The following is a 16,857-nucleotide window of genomic DNA, read 5'->3' as shown; positions in this document are numbered from 1 at the left end:
GGCAGGCCCGGCCCCGCCCCCGCCCCGCCCACAGCGTCCGGGGCTGTATTTAAGGACACCTGTGGGCCCCAAGCCCACCTGGGGGCCCCATTAAAGGTGAGAGAGGATTGATGGTCTCCGTGTCATTGGGCGCCGGACTGAGTCTCCTCATTTGCTGCCTCACTACTGACCCGCTGCACACTCTGTCCCCGGTGGTCCCAGGAGGAAAGGTGGGCTCAGAAGTGAACCCTATTTAGACCAATTAATCCAGCACCCTGGGCTCTGTTCAAAGCCAAGGGAGGCTGAGCTCCTCCTGTTCTGTGGGATGAGGAGATAGACAGCAAAAAAAATATGGTTGGGGACTGGGCTGTCATGAACCCTGGCTGCTCTTGCAGAGGACTAGGTTGAGTTCCCAGCATCCATTTGATGGCCCACAACCTCTGTAACTCCAGTTCCAGGGGATCTGACGCCCTCCTCTGGTCTTCATGAGCACTGCACATAGATGATACACTTACACACATGCAGGCAACACAAACACATTTTAAAATACACATAATGGGCTGGAGAGATGATTCAGCAGTTAAGAGCACTGGCTGCTCTTGCAGAGTACCTGAGTTCGATTCCCAGCACCCACATGACGGCTAACAACCATCTGTAACTCCAGTTCTAGGAGAATCCGATGCCCTCTTTTAACCTTCGTGGGTGTTGCATAACTCAGGTACACTTACATACATGCAGGCAGTACACATACACATAAAATAAAAAATACATAAAACATCATTAAAAATAATGGTTCAAAGTCAGGTATGGTGCTGAATGCCTGAAATCTGGGTGATATGAGACTGTATCTAAAAACAAAATTAAAAAATCAGTGGTTGGTGGCAGAAGTCAGTGATGCAGGATGGAGGGAAACTTTGGGGAGGTAGGCTACTAGGAGGAAGTGGTTTTTGACACTTGAAGGAAGCCTCAGGGAGGCCTGGCTGAGTGTTTTGGTTCTTAGAAGGGCAAAAGCAAAGGCAGGAAGCAACAAGTGACAGCCCCCTTGGGGTGTGTTTCCTGAGAGAAAAGAGACCAGTGTGGCTAGAAGAGGCTGACCAAGGGAAGGTTGTTGCAAGCTCTGAGTCAGAGCAGAGCCAGAACAGGCCAGGGGAGTGATACCGCTCCGACATGCCAGATGTGAGGCTCTCCTCGCTCACCTCACCGATTATTCCCACAGCCCAACAGAACAGGGGTTGGCAACCTGTGGCGCACAGCCAATCCCGGCCCACTGCCTGGGTCTGTAAATAAAGTTTTATTGGATCACAGTCACACCCCTTTGTCTACATAATTGTGTGTGGCTGTGTTGCTGCTTCAGCAGCAGGGCTGAGTGTTCACAGGGTTAAGAATACCATGTAATGGGCTGGAGAGATGGCTCAGTAGTTAGGAGCACTGACTGCTCTTGCAGAGGACAGGGGTTTGATTCCCAGCACCCACATGGTGGCTACAAACCGTCCTTAACTCCAGTTCCAGGGGAATCCAGAGCCCCCTTCTGACCTCCATAGCATTGCACGACACGGGTGCACTCACATACATGCAGGCAATACACTTATACGCATAAAATAAAAATAATAAATGAAATATTAGAAAAAAAAGAATACCATCTGGTCCTTTATAGAAAAAGCTGCTAAGATGGGCGTGGTAGTGCATGCCTGGAATTGCAGCACTCTGGAGGCAGAGGATTGCTGCAAGTTCAAAGCCAAGTTGGTGTACATAGTTTAAGGCCAGCCAGGTCTATATATATGGAGACCCTGTCTCAGCCCCCTCTCCCCCAAAAGTTTACTTAATCACTTCTAAGGGAATCATTTGACCTTTACAGATGAGATTTCTAAGGCATAAATAAGTTCTTTATTAAATCTATAAAGCTAATGAGCTGGATTTGAACTCGGCTCAAGTTGAGGGGTCTACACATGGAACCCCTACCTAAGATTGCCGGGAGGAGGAGGGGGACACACGACACGGGAGCTGTGGCAGGCTTCTGCACAAAATGGTCTAGGAACACAAGAGGCTCAGTCTCTGGCAGGCCATTGAGTAAACTGATTGGTGGGGAGGTGATTGTGACTACAGGGAGATAAGTTATCTAGGCAAGAAGTCCCAGTGGCCTTAGCCCCAGTGGGTCCCCTGTAGCTTTGTCTCTTTCTCTCTCTCCATCTGGTGGGTTGAGCTTGTGAATTCTCTCCTGCTTCCTCTTTCTCCAACCTATTTCCTCTCTTTCCTCCGGGTTTCACTTCCCCCACTCTTCTCTGCCTTTCCCAGACTTGGGGCCCCAGGACTTGCTTTCCACTAAGGGAATGTCCAGGGAGGGAGACTAGTGGGAGGGTGGAGTTCCTTTGGCTTGTGGACATAAGTGGCTGGCAGCACTGGGGCTGGGTGGGTGGGTCCTGGGCCTCCCAGCCTCTTTCCACCCAGCCAGGTCTGAGAGCCTCAGGATGGGGTTGGGGTTGGGGTCCAAGAGGAGCATGTGGCGCAAGAACTTGCCTCTATCTAGAATTACCACTGAGGCCTGGCCCCAAGGAGAGACACAAGCAAAGACACAGCAAGCTGTACTGTACTCACCATAAGGACACCACATAGTCAGTCTCTCTCTCTCTCTCTCTCTCTCTCTCTCTCTCTCTCTCTCGACAGTGTCCTGTAACCACACCAACACATTTACTTCTCAGGATTTGGGACATGTGAACTGTGACACCTGGCAGCAGTCCACAGATTAAAAACACAGAATATCACCCCATCACATAAACAGCCCAGCCCTGGGGCCTCATTAGGACATGATATAAATAGAGTTAAATAGAAAAGGCCATTACACAAATATATTCCACAGGGTCATGGTCACCACCACATGCCAGACTTAGATTTAGACAGTGTCACACATCAGACACACATCACAGCATCAGAGCCCTGTTGGGAAATGGACCCCCCAGCAGTTACACAAACATCCTCCATGGGGTCAGGGTCATCTCGTGACCTGTCACAAACCCACCCATACCACACACAGAGGTTTTACACAGGTCACAACCCTAGCCAGACTGTCAGCAGGCCACAGCTACTGTCTGACGCCCTTCATACACACACTGGCTTGGGGAATCCCGAGTGGCCCCATAGACAGTTGCAACCCCATCACACCCAGACAGGGTCACACCCAGGATCCCAGACGTAGCAGCTCCCACGCACCCAGACACACCACCAGGGTTGTGGAGCCCTCACCCCAGGATTTCACCCTGCCTGTGGCCTTGGGACATGACAAGTTCTGGCTGTGCCTGGTGCCCTGCCCACTGGTGACACAGCCTGCCCACCTGTGCTATGCCGCTGAGCTGGCCTGGCTCCTGGTAGGCATGGGGGGTTGGGTAAAGTGTGGGCTCAGCACTTCTGTTGGCCTCTTGCCTCCCCTGCCCAGCTGCCCTGGCACCTGGACCCAATGGGTGGCCTGGCCCAGCCCAGTTGGGACATGTCTGCCCTACCCACCATCATCCACCACAGGGGCAGGGCAGGGCAAGGGGTCAAGTCGCCCCACCCCTCAGGCAGCTGGGGCATGGGGGAAGTTGTGGAGGGGGGGCTGGGTTCCGGCTGGAGCCTCAGCTTCCCGTCCAGCCTCCAGCCTTCATGGCAGGAAGCAGCCAGGGAGGCCAGCTCTGGCCTTCCTGCCCCCTCCTGGACCTGCTGGGACTGAGTGAGAGGGGGAAGGGAAGAGAGTCAGAGGAGCAAGAGCCCCCTTCCAGGGGCACACACAGCACCTAGCACCCAGGGTGTTTTCTATTTCTAGTGGGACTATAGGTGTTCAGAACTGCCCCCCTCCCTCTAGCTGTGTGGGGTACGTCTCTCTCCAGCCCTGTGCTGTCTTTAACTCAGCAGCCTGATGCCTGAGGGCATTTGTCGTGCATGGCATCTGGCATTGTCAGTTGGGGGTGCATGCCCCCAGCACGTGTTCAGCTCCGTGTTTGTGGCCAGTGTGCTGCCTTTCTGTTGAGTGCTCTCCTGGTTCATGTTTCTGCTGGACAAGCTGGGGTGCTTTCTGTGGGCTCCCCTGGCACTGTTCAGTTGGTGAGTGTGTGTACCAATGGGTCATGTATCTGGGATGAGTTTTGTGTCTGAGCTTTTTTTTCCCTCTCTCAGCATCTTCACAGTTCTCTGGATGTAAATTTTTGTACTGTGTCAGTTCTGTTTGAAATCTAGGTGTTCTCTGCATGTCTGTGGGGCCGCGAGGAAGATGTTTTTTGGGAGGTGTTGTGTATCTTGTTTTACACATGAGCTGTTTTGGGTGCACGTGTGTGATACTTGCCAGTGTCTTGTGTTCCTGTGGGTGAGTTGTTTCTGAGTTAAAATTTTTTTTTGGCACTTTTTTCTAAGTGCTAGAGCTGGAATCTAGGGCTTTGAATGTGCTAAGAAAGCACTTTACCCCTTTACCACCTTTTTAGCCAAAGCTTTCTTTTTCTTTTTTGAGACAGGGTCACATGTAGTCTAGGCTGACCTTGAACTCCTGATCCTCTTCCCTCTATCTCTAGAGTGCTGGGATTATAGGTATGAGTCAGTCACCATGCCTGGTTTTATACAGTGCTGAGGATGAAGCCCAAGCAAGCATTCTACCAACTGAGCTACATCCCCAGCCCCAGGGCTGTATTTGTGATCAGTGTGTTTCACAGTGTGTGTCCATGATGTGTCTCTGACACACTTTGTAGATATTAGTATTCACGAGAGGCTGTATTGGGCTGTGAGGCCTGTGTATCCCTCTCAGAGACTGGTATTCTCAGCCTGGGTGGGCATCTGTGAGCAGGTGGAATTAGCATTGGTGTCCCCACCCGTGGACTGGTGACTTCAGTGTATGAGGAGTTGTATGGGTCATACTGAGGGTGTTTGGATGTGCCAGCAGGGGGGCGGGGGGGGGCTGCGGCAGCACTGTGTGCTGCTGTTTTTAGAGGGAACCTCCTAGCTTGTGAATCCACTGGCTGCTGTGTGACCAGTGCCTGCTGGCCTCTGCGCTGAGTGGAGTTTGTGTCTGTGGCATCCCCTTGCTGGCTGGTGCCACGTTGGCTCACGGATGGCTGTGGCAGCGGCCAGGGCAGGGCAGGGGCTGTGGTGGGCACTGGCCTCACGCCCAGCCTTGGTATAAATATCCCCAGGCTGCCGGCGGCTGTTTACTTGGCCCCAGCCTGGGGGCGGCATTGGCCCAGCAGGTCCTGGGGGCGGGGGTGACCAGGCCACAGCACAGACACATCCTCCTGGCCAGACGGCCTGCAGCCCTTGCTGCCTTCTCCTGGGTGGGGGCAAGGCGGTGACCCCTCATTCTGGGCTCCCAGGGACCACCAGTGGAGCTCTGACCTGGACGTCCCAGGGTCTGGGAGACAGACAAGGGCAGGGGATGGACCAGGATACAGAAGGGAGAGGGACAGGAAAAAATGAGGGTGAAGGGCAGGGGAGGAGAGAGAGAGGGATGGGGAAGCAGGCTACGGACAGTGGCGGGAGCTCAGAGCTCGGTGGAGAGGGTAAGGGTAGAGAAGCAAGGGAAATGACAGTGTGGGGCAGGCAGGGATCTCCCCAGAAAGGAGCTGAAGCCAGTGGGGGCACAGACATTGAGAGAGGTTGGGTGTTGGCTTGGGTACAGGGTGACAGCCAGCAGAGACCCGGCCAGGGCAGGACAGACAGGAGACACGGGGGTGGGGGCCGGATGCCCATGAAGGGGCTCTCCCTCCCTGACTCAGCCTATCCACCCACCCCATCCCCAGAACTAAACAGCAGCAGAGTCTGCAGCCACTGTGGGGGCTGCTCAACCAGGGGCGTGTTTGCCGTCACTGCCCCAATCCTCTCGTCTCCACCCCTCTTCCTGTCTCCTCATCTAATCCCTGTCCCTGTGACCAGCTCCACCTCTGTCTCTCAGTGGCAGCCGTCCTCCTCTTGTTTCAACCATCTAACCCCAGATCCTGACTCAATGGCTGCTCCTCTCAGCTCTTTTTAAAAAGTTATATAATAGATTGATGCATGACAGTTTGTATACTAAACAAATTTAATGGTCAGACAGACTGGTCAACCGTAAATCCCTAGGCCAACATAACCCCCTGAAAGAGCACTCCTGTCCTTTTGAGTGGTATGACCCCAGTGGGGACACTGGGCCTCACTGCTGTCCTTAGGGGGGCGGATACAATAGGCAGCACATAGCACAGGTATACTATGACAGCTCGGGGATGGAGCACCATTCACATCCAGAGGTGACTCAGTTGCCTGCTGGTCGACCCCCACGGCACGTCTCTTCTGGAGGCTGCTGTCAAGAATTCCATCTGCGTATCTGCACCTCCATCTAGCTCAGGTGGCCCAAATGCTGGCAGGCTGACCAAGTGGTGTCTAGGTTGTGTGATCCAGTCTTGGCTCTGCCTGGGGGGCCAGGTGGTCTCAAGGAGGTACGTGGCCATCCTGGACCCCTTCATCATGTGTGACAAAGGAATCACAGCTGTCTGGTTCCAGGGCTGTCTGGAGGTGTGGTGGCCTTCCGCAGGCCTGGTAGGGGATGAGCTGCTGCCAAGCAAGAACTTTCAGTATCTCTCTCCACGTGAACACCCTCGATTTCCAGCAGCTGTCTGGGTGATTTTAGTTGACCCAGACGTCAGGACCTTGGCTCTACAAAGCAGTTTTGAGGATTCTTCAGGTATGGCCAGGACAGGATGCCACCATTCTACATCTCACAGCAGCGAGGGTCCCGGGCCCAGACATACTGGCCCCCATCCTCACAGTAGTCAGTCGCTTCTGTCTGCTGGGGCCACAGGGGCTGGGTGTGGGGCATGGGAAGGTAGGACGCCTGGGTTCCCACAGGCCACAGCTGAGTCACAGACGGCCATCTGGCTCCCATTAGCCCAGGGCGGCAGGGGGCTCTGTGGGGCGGGCCTGTGGCTGGCTGGGGGCAGGGGCCCGGCAGGCTGTGTGTGGGATGACTCAGGACCCATGATAACAGCCTGTGCGTATTTGGGGAGTGTAAACAGGAGGAGAGGGAGGTGGAGGAAGTGAAGAAAAGGAAAATGTGGCTGGGAGGAGGAGGGGGCAGAGGGGCTGGGAGGGGAGAGTCCCCCTCTTCAAGTCCCTCCTCCCACTCAAGTTGGTTGCGTGGTCCCCAGCTCTGCCTGTGTCAGTACTCCCAGCCAGGGTCCAAAGGGAGCAGCAGGAGCTGGTGGCTACCTTATTACCTGCCCCCCACCACCCCTCCAGGTCTCACTGCTGGACAGCCAGGGTTCTGCACAGAACTGTCAGGACTGGGGTAAGGGAGACTGACACCCCAGAGATAATGGCTGAGACAGGGACGGGCAGCAAGGAGGCCTGGAGAGAATGGCAATGTCTAGGCAGAAGGAATGAGAAGGCCTAGAGGGGGGCAGAGGAGTGATGGAACCTTAGTGAAGGCAGGGAGGTACCCAGCACAGGACTGCAGCAGTCAGAGCTGGAGTCACCAGAGCTGTGCTGGGGCCCAGGTGTGGCCTGGACTGGGTATAGGAATCCATGTGACAGCTCCAGCCATCATTGGCCCTGCTGGCCTCAGTAAAGGACATGTTCATCCAGGGTCCTTGTGGACAGAGCTCATGGCACAGAGAGGAAGACGAGGGTACACACGGAAGTCAGAGACCTGGAAGGCCTTCCAGAAAGTCAGTGACATGGAGGGTGGGGGGAGGTGACAGTAAGAAAAGACAGGTAAGCCAGGTGTGGTGACTCACACCTGTGATCATAGCACTTGGGAGGCTGAGGCAGGAGGACTAACTTGAGTTTTAGGCCAGCCTGGGCTACATAGCAAGATCCTGCCTCAAAGAGAGAGAGGGGTAGGGGATATGAAGAGAGAAGGCAACAGTGTCTCCAGGGAGATGGGTAGGGAACTTCAGAAACAGAGGTGGGGGCATTGTCTGAGGTGGAACCGGGCCCAAGGGGGCTGCCCTGATGTCCTGAGTCACTGAGCTGGCCTGAAATCAGCTGCCTTTGGAGGCTGGGCGGGGTGTATGGATAGCTGGAAGGGTGGCGGCCATCAGTCTCCATCTAGCTCTGGGCTGGGTGCATCCTCGGGCTCCTCTTCGTCGAAGTACCTCTCCTCCTCATCTCGTGCCACAATGTCCAGGTTATCGAAGTCAGGGTTGTCGTCCACGGTGCTGCAGGGGAGGAAGCTGTCAGAGGCCCTGGGAGGCCCAGGTCCAGGCTGCTCTTGGAGCTGACCCTCAGGGCGACACTGGGCTTTTCAGGACTTCAAAGGAGACATTTTCCCAATCAGTTTACATAACTCTGGCTTCTGTGGAAAACTGGACAATGTGATAACACAGGGCCCACATTCCTGAGGCTGGCTGACAATTTTTGCCTCCAAAGGCACTGTGGTGTTTTGACTGTCCCCATCACCACTCCTGCCCCAGCCCACACTCACCTGTACCTGCTGCCTCCCTGCCAGGAAGGCTTGACCCTTACCCTCTGCAGGTCTGTCCACATGCGACCTGAGGCCTTCTGTAACCCTGCATTGCCCACCTTGCCCTGCTTTGTCTTCAGGGCCCCATCACCACTAGCTGCAGGGTAGCCTTTAACTTCTCTGTGGGTGAGGACCCCTTCCAGGCAGGGAAACCTTGGCTGTGTCTGTCCCTTGCTTTATTCCTACAGTCTGGACACAGCACTTAAAACACACATACCACGTGTTGACTGTGAGACACATTTGGGCCTCTGCTGCCCCAGAGCTGCCCTTCTGAGGCATCAGCTTGGGTCTCCATCACTTCCTAGGTCCTTAGGGTCACCAGGAATAGAGGCAGGGCAGGCTTTGCTAGGTGCGCCATGGCCCAGCACTCCACTCACCATTTGTGGATGCACCCCAGATTCCAGATCTGTGGAATCCCAGCACGGACCAGCATACCCTGGTCCTGGGCATTGACCCCCTGGCAATGGCAATGATCTCCTTTTCACCGAAGTTGTTCATGGATAGTTCATGTCACTGGGACTGGATTTGAGCCCAGCAGGGCCACTGGTTGTTTCCTACAGCATGACTCCTTGGGTCCCGGGGAAGAGGCTGGTTCCTGGGCAAGCTCAGAGACTCTGAGGTGGTGGCAACCTGCCAGGCCATAGCCAGGTGGAAGCATTTCAGTACTGAGCTGAGGCCTGGCGTGGTGGTACACGCCTCTAATCCCAGCATTCCGGAGACATAGGCAGGTAGGTCTCTGTGAGTTTGAGGCCAGCCTGGTCTACACAGCGAATTCAAGGCAAGCTGGGGGCTACAAGGAGACCGTGTCTCAAAAAGACCAAAAGGGGGAAAAAAAAAAACAAAAAAACTGAGCTAAATGTGGTCCTTGCTTATAGACGAGGGAGTTCTGAGAGGGACAAGGCTAGTCTAAGTCACCTAGCCATCTCTGCTTGATCTGAAACCTCAAAGTTGCCAGGCCTGAGCAGCCGTGTTGCAGAATTATCCCAGGGCCTTCTAGGAACATGAAGGGAGGCCCTCTATAGATGTGCAGGGACCTGCATGTGGCTCAGGGGTATGGGTGCTGGGCTGGAGGTGGGGAGCACCTGTAGTCAAAGTCCCCGTCCTTGCCGTCCAGGAAGCGCTGGTGCATGCGGCTGGTGAACTCCTCCCGCAGGATCAGCCTCTCCTCTGAGTCGGGCACCCAGGTCTCTGAGTTGCTGTCTGACTTCTGGTCTGTGGAGACACCCCAGGAGGGTGGCTTGAACACGCATTCAGAGCTGCTGCTCTATGCCCAGCCCCATGCTAGATGGCACGGGGAACAAAGCATGACTGAAACAGCCCAGTCCCTGCCCTCCAGAGGTGCACACCAGACACAATGACATTGCAGTGTTCTGGAGACTGTACCAGGGACAGCACAGGGACCTAAAATAAGGGAAAAGAAGGGGTTTCAGTTGGCAAGGGCACAGCATCAGTAAGGACCTGGAGTGAGGGACCCTGTGCTGCCTCTGTGGAATGTGGGTGGGGGTACCAGAGTGGTCAGTGAGACATAGCAGGATGGAGGCCAGGCCAGGCAGTCTCTCGCAGGTTGGAAGCCCATCCTCATGCTACAACATGGGGAATCAGGCCTGGAGCAAGCGTTTCCCAAAACCAGCATCTCCCTGCTGCTGGAGCTCACCTTGCTCATTACCGTCTTCCTCCTCCTCTTCTTCCTCTAAGCAGGCCTCCTCCTCCTCTTGCTGCTGGAGCAGCCGTTGCTGCAGCTCTCGTTCCTGATAGGACTGGAGCAGCAGGTCAGACAGTGGGCAGGCAGGCGTGCTAGGGGACCCAGGTCTCGGGGGTTGGGGTGCTGGGGTACGGGCACTGAGCTCCTCCTGGGTGAGGTACTGTCCGATGTACTGCTCATACAGCAGGGGAGCCCGGAACCGCATCTGCTCATCACTGAAGTATTCACCCCCTATGCAGGGAAGAGGCAAGGTGAGTGTGTCTGAGCACATGTATCTAGGTATGCATGTGTCTGATCATGCTTATAAGATGGGTACCTATGCAATGTGCATTCAGGTACATAAGAACACACGAATAAGTGGCTGATGTCCTGTGGGCATCATAGGTGCACAGCCTATGATCAGCATGCTCATACAACCAGGCCTGAAACATCCTGGCTCTGAGGCCATGTCCAGCTGGAACCATATTCCGTGTCCCCAGGTCACGTGTGCCCATCTGCTTGCACATGCTAGCACACTGTTCACAGTACTTGCATGTCTGCATGTGGGACAGCAGGGGCTATATGTGCATGCAGGTTGTATATGCCTGTTGCTGAGTCTGCCTGGCACATATGGGAACATCTGTGTGGATGTGGCACATGTGTACAGTGAGAACGAGGCAGGGGCCAGGCTGTCTTGTGTGAAGATGTGACATGCAGGTCAGACCTCTCCCCTGGGCACTTCCCTCTGCAGCCTCTCCTCAGGTTCGCCTGGTTTCCCACCTGGTCCCTCCAGATCTCCTGGCTGCCTGTTTTGTAGGGGTGGCTCTGTCCTCAGAAGAGTTAAAGCTGCCCTGGGCTCCTCGCACTGCCTCCAAAGCCCAAGGCCCAGAATGCCTGGAGTCCTGGCCTCTGCAGCACTGTGGTCTGTGCCCACCACCCCAGGCCAGCTTGGCTTCTTGAGTCTGTCCTCTCCTCTCCTGCACTGGTATTTCTGGCATCTTCTACCAGATTCTGTTTCTGTTCTCTCTTTCCCCTTTACCTCCATCTCTCTGCCTCTCTGTCTTCCCCGTTTCCTTGTCACTAACCTGCTATTCATCCCCTTTCTTCACCAGTGTTCCAGTCTGTCTCATCTCACTCACCCTGTATCAGTCTCTACAGCTCATGCTGAGACCCTCGCCAGAGCTTAGCTCATTCTCTGTGCCACTGCCTTCTCACCTTTCAACTCAAGTTCTGGTCACAAGATGCTCCTACTGAGGTCCTGGTCCAAGAAGTGTGTTTTCCTTCATGTTTTTCATGTGTTTGTTCAGTGTGGCCTTCTTGTCCCAAGGCCATAAACAGATTCCTGTTGGTTTCCAATAGTGCTATTGTGTATGGTGTGAAGGGGCAACTGATTACCGCAATGTTGTGTGCTGTATCCTCAGCCCAAGGACCTAAAATGCTACTTCTGCCAGAACTTGAGAGGCTGAGGCAAGAGGAACTTGAGTTCAAGGCCAGCCGGAGCAACACAGTGACACCCTGCCTCAAACAAATGCCACTCTGTCATGTACTCAATTCTGACCCCTTCTCACCATCTTTCCTGTCTCACATTCTTTCCTGTCTGCCTACCTCTGTCCTTTGCTTCACATTCTGTGAGTTTGTCTCTGTGTCCCTGGTCTCCCTGTCTCAAAACCCATCTCCTGAGATTCCTTTGGGTTCCTACCCTTGTTCTGCCTCAGTCTCCCTTCCCTCCCCATCTCTGTCCCCTTTCATCCATCATCCCTCACCTTGGATGAGCTCCCTTAGGGCAGCATAGCGTCGGTTGCGGAGGCGGGTACGCAAGGTGCGGGGCCTGGCAGTGCCCTGCCGCGCCACCTCGGCACAGTAGAAGTCCGCACGGTGGTCTCCACGCAGGTGGCCGAAACAGACCAGGTGCTCCTCTCGGAGGCCAGTGCGGAAGCGTTCTAGGAACACCAGTGGCTTCTCATGATACAGCTGGCCGAGGATGGCCACCTTCTCATGCTCAGTCAGGTCAGGCTCACCCTGCTGTTGGCTGCATACAGGCAAGTGGCTGGCAGCGATGGCACGTAACATGGCACTCACTGCCGGACTCTCAGTCCTGGAGACATCACCATCTGGGACCTTTGGTGTGCTCTGTGCTGCCTTCTCGTCCTTGTCCTGGGATCTGGAGGGGACGGGAGTCCAGCTCAGCTCCCCCCAGTGTGAAGGTTTGGGCTCTGTACAGTCTGTGAGTAAAGGGGAGAGTCTTTTGTTATGGATGGGGCTGTGGCAGAGGAAGAAGGGGAAGAGGTTAGGTGGGAAGAGGCTGGGTGCTCGCACTCAGTTCATTTACTCAGCACCTGAGACGTTCCAGGCCCGACACAGACCACGGTGAACAAATGGCTACTTTTTAATGGAGCACACAAACAATTAATAGCCTAATTACTGAAAATATGATGCATCAGGTATTTCCTGGGCTACATAAAATATAGAGAAAGTGGAGATAATGGGGAGATGGCTGCAACTTTAAATGGAAGGGTCAAAGAAGGCTTGCCAAAACAGCGACATCTGAGTCAAGACCTGAGGTGGTGAGGGACTGAACTTATAGTTTCTGGGGTAAAAGAGTTCCAGAGGGAACAGTCAGTACAAAGGCCTTGGGGCCCAACTCAGCAGTTCAGTTTTCCTTTTCACTTGTCCACACACAGTATTATGAAGACTTTGCTACCTTTTCGGTCATTCACCTACTCATTCATTTCTCCTGTATTTCCACTGCCACCCAATCACTCTTAAGTCTAGGCAAAGCCCTGACCCAGAAGTGTGCAGTGTCCTGGGGAGAAACCCTATAGTTCCTGCCCTCAGAGAGCAGCCAGGCTGATGATGTGGGAGAAGGTCAAGATCAAAGATAATTCAGACAAAAACCAGGGAAGCCAGAAGGTGCAGGGCAGCCTTGGGTGAGAGCTGTTTTACAGGCCTAGAGGGAACTTCAGCAGGCCCACGCAAGCAGGAGAAAAGTGTGATATGTTTAGCTCATTTGGCTGGGATGAAGAGACAGGGATGCTGTCTGCGGGTGCTTTGAGTTTTAGTTGACTGAAGCAAGAGAGGTTGGAGCCAGGGCATGGGGCTGTGCTGATGGAGAAGGGTTAGGAAGATGCTTGCATGGACAAGCCAGGGGGCTGGGGTGCTGGGAAGGGAGGAAGGGAGGGAGGTATTCAGAAGGTCTAGGGCTCTGGCCTAGGGGACAGCCATACAGTTCCTGAGACAGAGACATAGATAAAAAGCAGGTTTGGGCCAGGGGTGGTGGCACATGCCTTTAATCCATGCACTAGGCAGAGGCGGGTGGATCTCTGAGTTTGAGGCCAGCTGGGGTTTTAGGAAGACCCTGTCTCAAAAAGAGTCCCCCCCCGCCAAATCCATCCAAATAAAAATCTAAAACCAAACAAAACCCAAACAACTTGATGGCATAGCTGTGTTTACCTGCAAGTGGGGGTTTGTCACTGGCCCCTAACCAAAACAGTTTCAGAGTGAAAGCCAGGCTGTGTGGGTGGTGGGTGAGAAAACAGTGACTGGGGTTTATGACTCTTTGGAGAAGTCAGAACCCTGGGAAGCACCACAGGGCTGAGGCACATGTAAAAAATTTTCTTTACTTAAAATAAAATATTTTATAGGGGCTGGAGAGATGGCTTAGCAGATAAGACAACTGACTGCTCTTGCCAAAGGCCTGGGTTCGGTTCCTAGCACCCACATAGTGGCTAACAACCATCCATCTATAACTCCAGTTCCAGGAGATCTGACGTCCTTTGCTAACTTTCTCCTGTGTTGCATGACACAGGTGCACTTACATACATGCAGGCAATACACTCATAAAATAAATAAATAAATAGAATTTGAAAAATTATTATTTTAATTTTATGTGTATGTGCATATTGCCTGCATATATGTTAAGTGCACCTGTGTCATGCAATACCCATGCACGTTGGAAGAGGGTGTTGGAGCCCCTGGAACTGGAGTTATAGACAGTTGTTAGCTGCTAAGTGGGTGCTGGAAACTGAACCTGGGTCCTCTGCAGGAGCAGTCTTAACCACCTAGCCATCTCTCCAGCTCCTTATTTTTCTTTTGACATAGGGTTTTGAAATATGACCCAGAGTCTCTTGTAACTCACTCTGTGGTACAGGCTGGTCTTCAACTTTTTTTTCATTTTTCAAAAAGACAGCGTCTTATGTAGCCAAGGCTGGCCTCAAATTCTCTGTAGCTGAGGATGACCCTGAACTTCTGATCCTCCTCTCTCCATCTCCCAAGTGGCAGGATTATAGGCCAGCTCCACCACATCCAGTTTACATGGTGCTGGGGATCAAACCCAGAGTTCTCTGCATGCTAGACAAGCGCTCCAACAACAATCTGTATCCCCAACCCCTGCTGCAGCCTTGAGGGCTGACAGGCCTCCCTCACCATGTCCTGTCCCAGATTTTCTTTTTAGGTTTAGAGGTGTGGCTCAATGGAAGAGAGTGTGGTTAGCATGTGTAAGGCCCAGGGTTTGATCCTGAGAAATAAAAAGTCTAAAAATTTTATTGTGGGATTTTTTTTTTTTTTTTTTGGACAGGCCCTCATGCTACAGGGTCTTGTTTTGTAGCCCAAGCTGGCCAGGAACTATGTAGCTGAGGTTGGCTTCAAACTGAAGGCAAATGTACTGTCTCCACCTCTCAAGTGCTGGGATTTACAGGCATGACCCACCATGCCTGAACACAAAGGCTGAGTACACAGACGCCCCTTCTCACACTCACACACTGGTTCAGTAATTACCAGTGTGTAGTCAGTCAGTCATGGTGTTTCAAACAGCTTCCCAAGTCTACCTCACCCCACACTGATTACTTTGAAACAATGACTTTTTTTTTTTTTTTTTTCAGGTCCTGGAACTCACTATGTAGACCAGGCTGGCCTTGAATTCACAGAGATCCGCCTGCCTCTGTCTCTCAAGTGCTGGGACTACAGGCGTGCGCCACCACGCCGGGCTTTAGCAATAACTTTTTAAACCATATATATTTTATTTTTTGTTATTTTGTGTGTATGAGTGGATTGCCTGCACGTGTGTAAGTGCATCCGTGTCATGCAATGCCTGAGGAGGTCAGAAAAGAGTGTCAGACCCCCTGGAACTGTAAATAGGACGGTTGTTAGCCGCCATGTGGGTGCTGGGAATCGAACCTGGGTCCCCTGCAAGGGTAGTCAGTGCTCTTAACCGCTGAGCCATCTCTCCAGCCGTGAAGCAGTAACTTTTAAGGTGAGCAAGACAAGCATTTTAAAGACGGATGTGGCAGCACAAAGCTGTAACCCAAGCACTCCGGAGGCTGAGGCAGGAAACGGCAAGTTTGAGGCCAGCTTGGCTATATAAAAAGCCCCTGTCGCAAAACAAAACACAAAAGCGATACCAGTGGGACTTCATTAGAGACATGCAAGGCAGAGCAAGGGCAGGCAGAACCGGGCACGGGCTTCGGGGGGCAGAATGGACTGCAGACGCGGTACAATGCAACGGGAGCTGCACGAGGCCTGGAAAGCTCAGGTGGGCACAGGAAGGAGATAATCTGGGAAAGGTTGGTCTGAGGCTGAATGTGCGCAGGGCAGGAAAAATTGTTAACTTGAGAGTCGGCATGGAAAGAAATGAGTTAGGCTGGGACATGGGAAGGGGTTAATTAAGGGAAGAAACTGGAGGGAAAGGTCAACCCTCCACAAGAGAACAATCCGACTCCAAGGTGGACTAGGTGGAGGACAGGAAAGGCTAGGGCCAGACGTCCCCCTAGCGCGCTCAGCGTTGGCCGGACTCTGGCCGGACTCATTTCTTAATCACACCCCAGGAGCACCCTCCCATCACTCCGCCTGCCCTGCTCCTCACCTTCGTCCGGCTTCCTCGCCACCGCTGCGGCCTCCATCCCGCTGCTCCCCGACTTAGCAACCACCGTAGTGGGTTCCGGAAGCTTCGGACCCATAGCCATTTCCGGTTGTGCAAGCCCCACTGGTCCGATGCTCCGTCGCACCTAGGCACCAAAGTTCCGGCTCGAAGGCGGCCCTTCATGCGAATGCGTGTGTCCACGCCCTCAGCAGCCAGAAGTGATGAATCGCCTCCAGCCTAGCCCACCAGAAGGGTCGGTGGTCACCTGTTTGTTCACTGCGGGAACTCCAGGGCAATGTCTGGTTGCGTGACCACCACTCAGAACTGGGGTTTATGCTCTTTTTGTGAGCTCCGGCTGCCTTGGAACTCGCTATAGACCAGGCTGGCCTCGATCCCACAGTGACCCACCTATCTCTGCCCCCAGAGTGCTGGGATTAAAGGCGTGCGCCACCATGTCCAGCCTGCGTTTAATTAAAAAAAAAATATTTGCGAGGGCGCGGGTGTGCAGTTAGGAAACTTGCGGTGAGTGGGTTTTCTCCCCTTTTATCGCGCGGTTGCCGCGACTGAACAGCACTTTGCCCGCTGAGCCGTCTATCTCCCTGGCTCTTACCCTCTCTTAATTTATCACTCAAGGAATATGTATCATCGTTCACGCCCTTCTGTCATCACATTCAGCCTCTGGCTCGCAGGACAGGAATCCAGGGATTGAACTTCCTGTTTCCAGGCCTTGGAGGAAGCCTGCAGATATGGAGGGAGCTGTGGTTGGGTGTCTGTCTGGGAAGCGGAGGGATTTCACATCAGGGTGTCTTCCCAGTTAGAACTGAACCGGCCACACCACTGGCTGGGCAGGCAGGTAGCGAGGGTGGGTCCAAGTTGAGAGCTGGAAGGATTGGCAGGGGT

General features: G+C 53.6%; 2 protein-coding genes across 2 annotated transcripts in view; one reads left to right on the top strand and one right to left on the bottom strand.

Annotated features, from left to right (window-relative positions):
- Tgfb1 (transforming growth factor beta 1) overlaps positions 1 to 107 on the top strand; it is a 20,908-nt gene extending 20,801 nt beyond the window's left edge. Inside the window, exon 7 of the mRNA XM_008854993.2 lies at positions 1 to 107. This exon is cut by the window's left edge and continues 203 nt beyond it. The gene's annotated coding sequence lies outside the window, so the exon portion shown is untranslated.
- Positions 108 to 5,996: 5,889 nt separating this feature from the next.
- On the bottom strand, positions 5,997 to 16,621 carry Ccdc97 (coiled-coil domain containing 97). The gene is made up of 5 exons (XM_008854992.3): positions 15,961 to 16,621; positions 11,867 to 12,325; positions 10,077 to 10,355; positions 9,505 to 9,634; positions 5,997 to 8,117 (listed from the first exon to the last, which is right to left on the bottom strand). The coding sequence occupies exons 1-5, from the start codon at positions 16,058 to 16,060 to the stop codon at positions 7,997 to 7,999; spliced, it is 1,089 nt and encodes a 362-aa protein (XP_008853214.1). The 5' UTR covers positions 16,061 to 16,621; the 3' UTR covers positions 5,997 to 7,996.
- Positions 16,622 to 16,857: the final 236 nt, after the last annotated feature.

Source organism: Nannospalax galili, unplaced genomic scaffold (genome assembly GCF_000622305.1).
Source record: "Nannospalax galili isolate Female #2095 unplaced genomic scaffold, S.galili_v1.0 scaffold1687, whole genome shotgun sequence".
NCBI lineage: Eukaryota > Metazoa > Chordata > Mammalia > Rodentia > Spalacidae > Nannospalax > Nannospalax galili.
The sequence above is the reverse complement of the archived record's forward strand: the minus strand, read 5'-3'. Positions and strand labels throughout refer to the sequence as shown.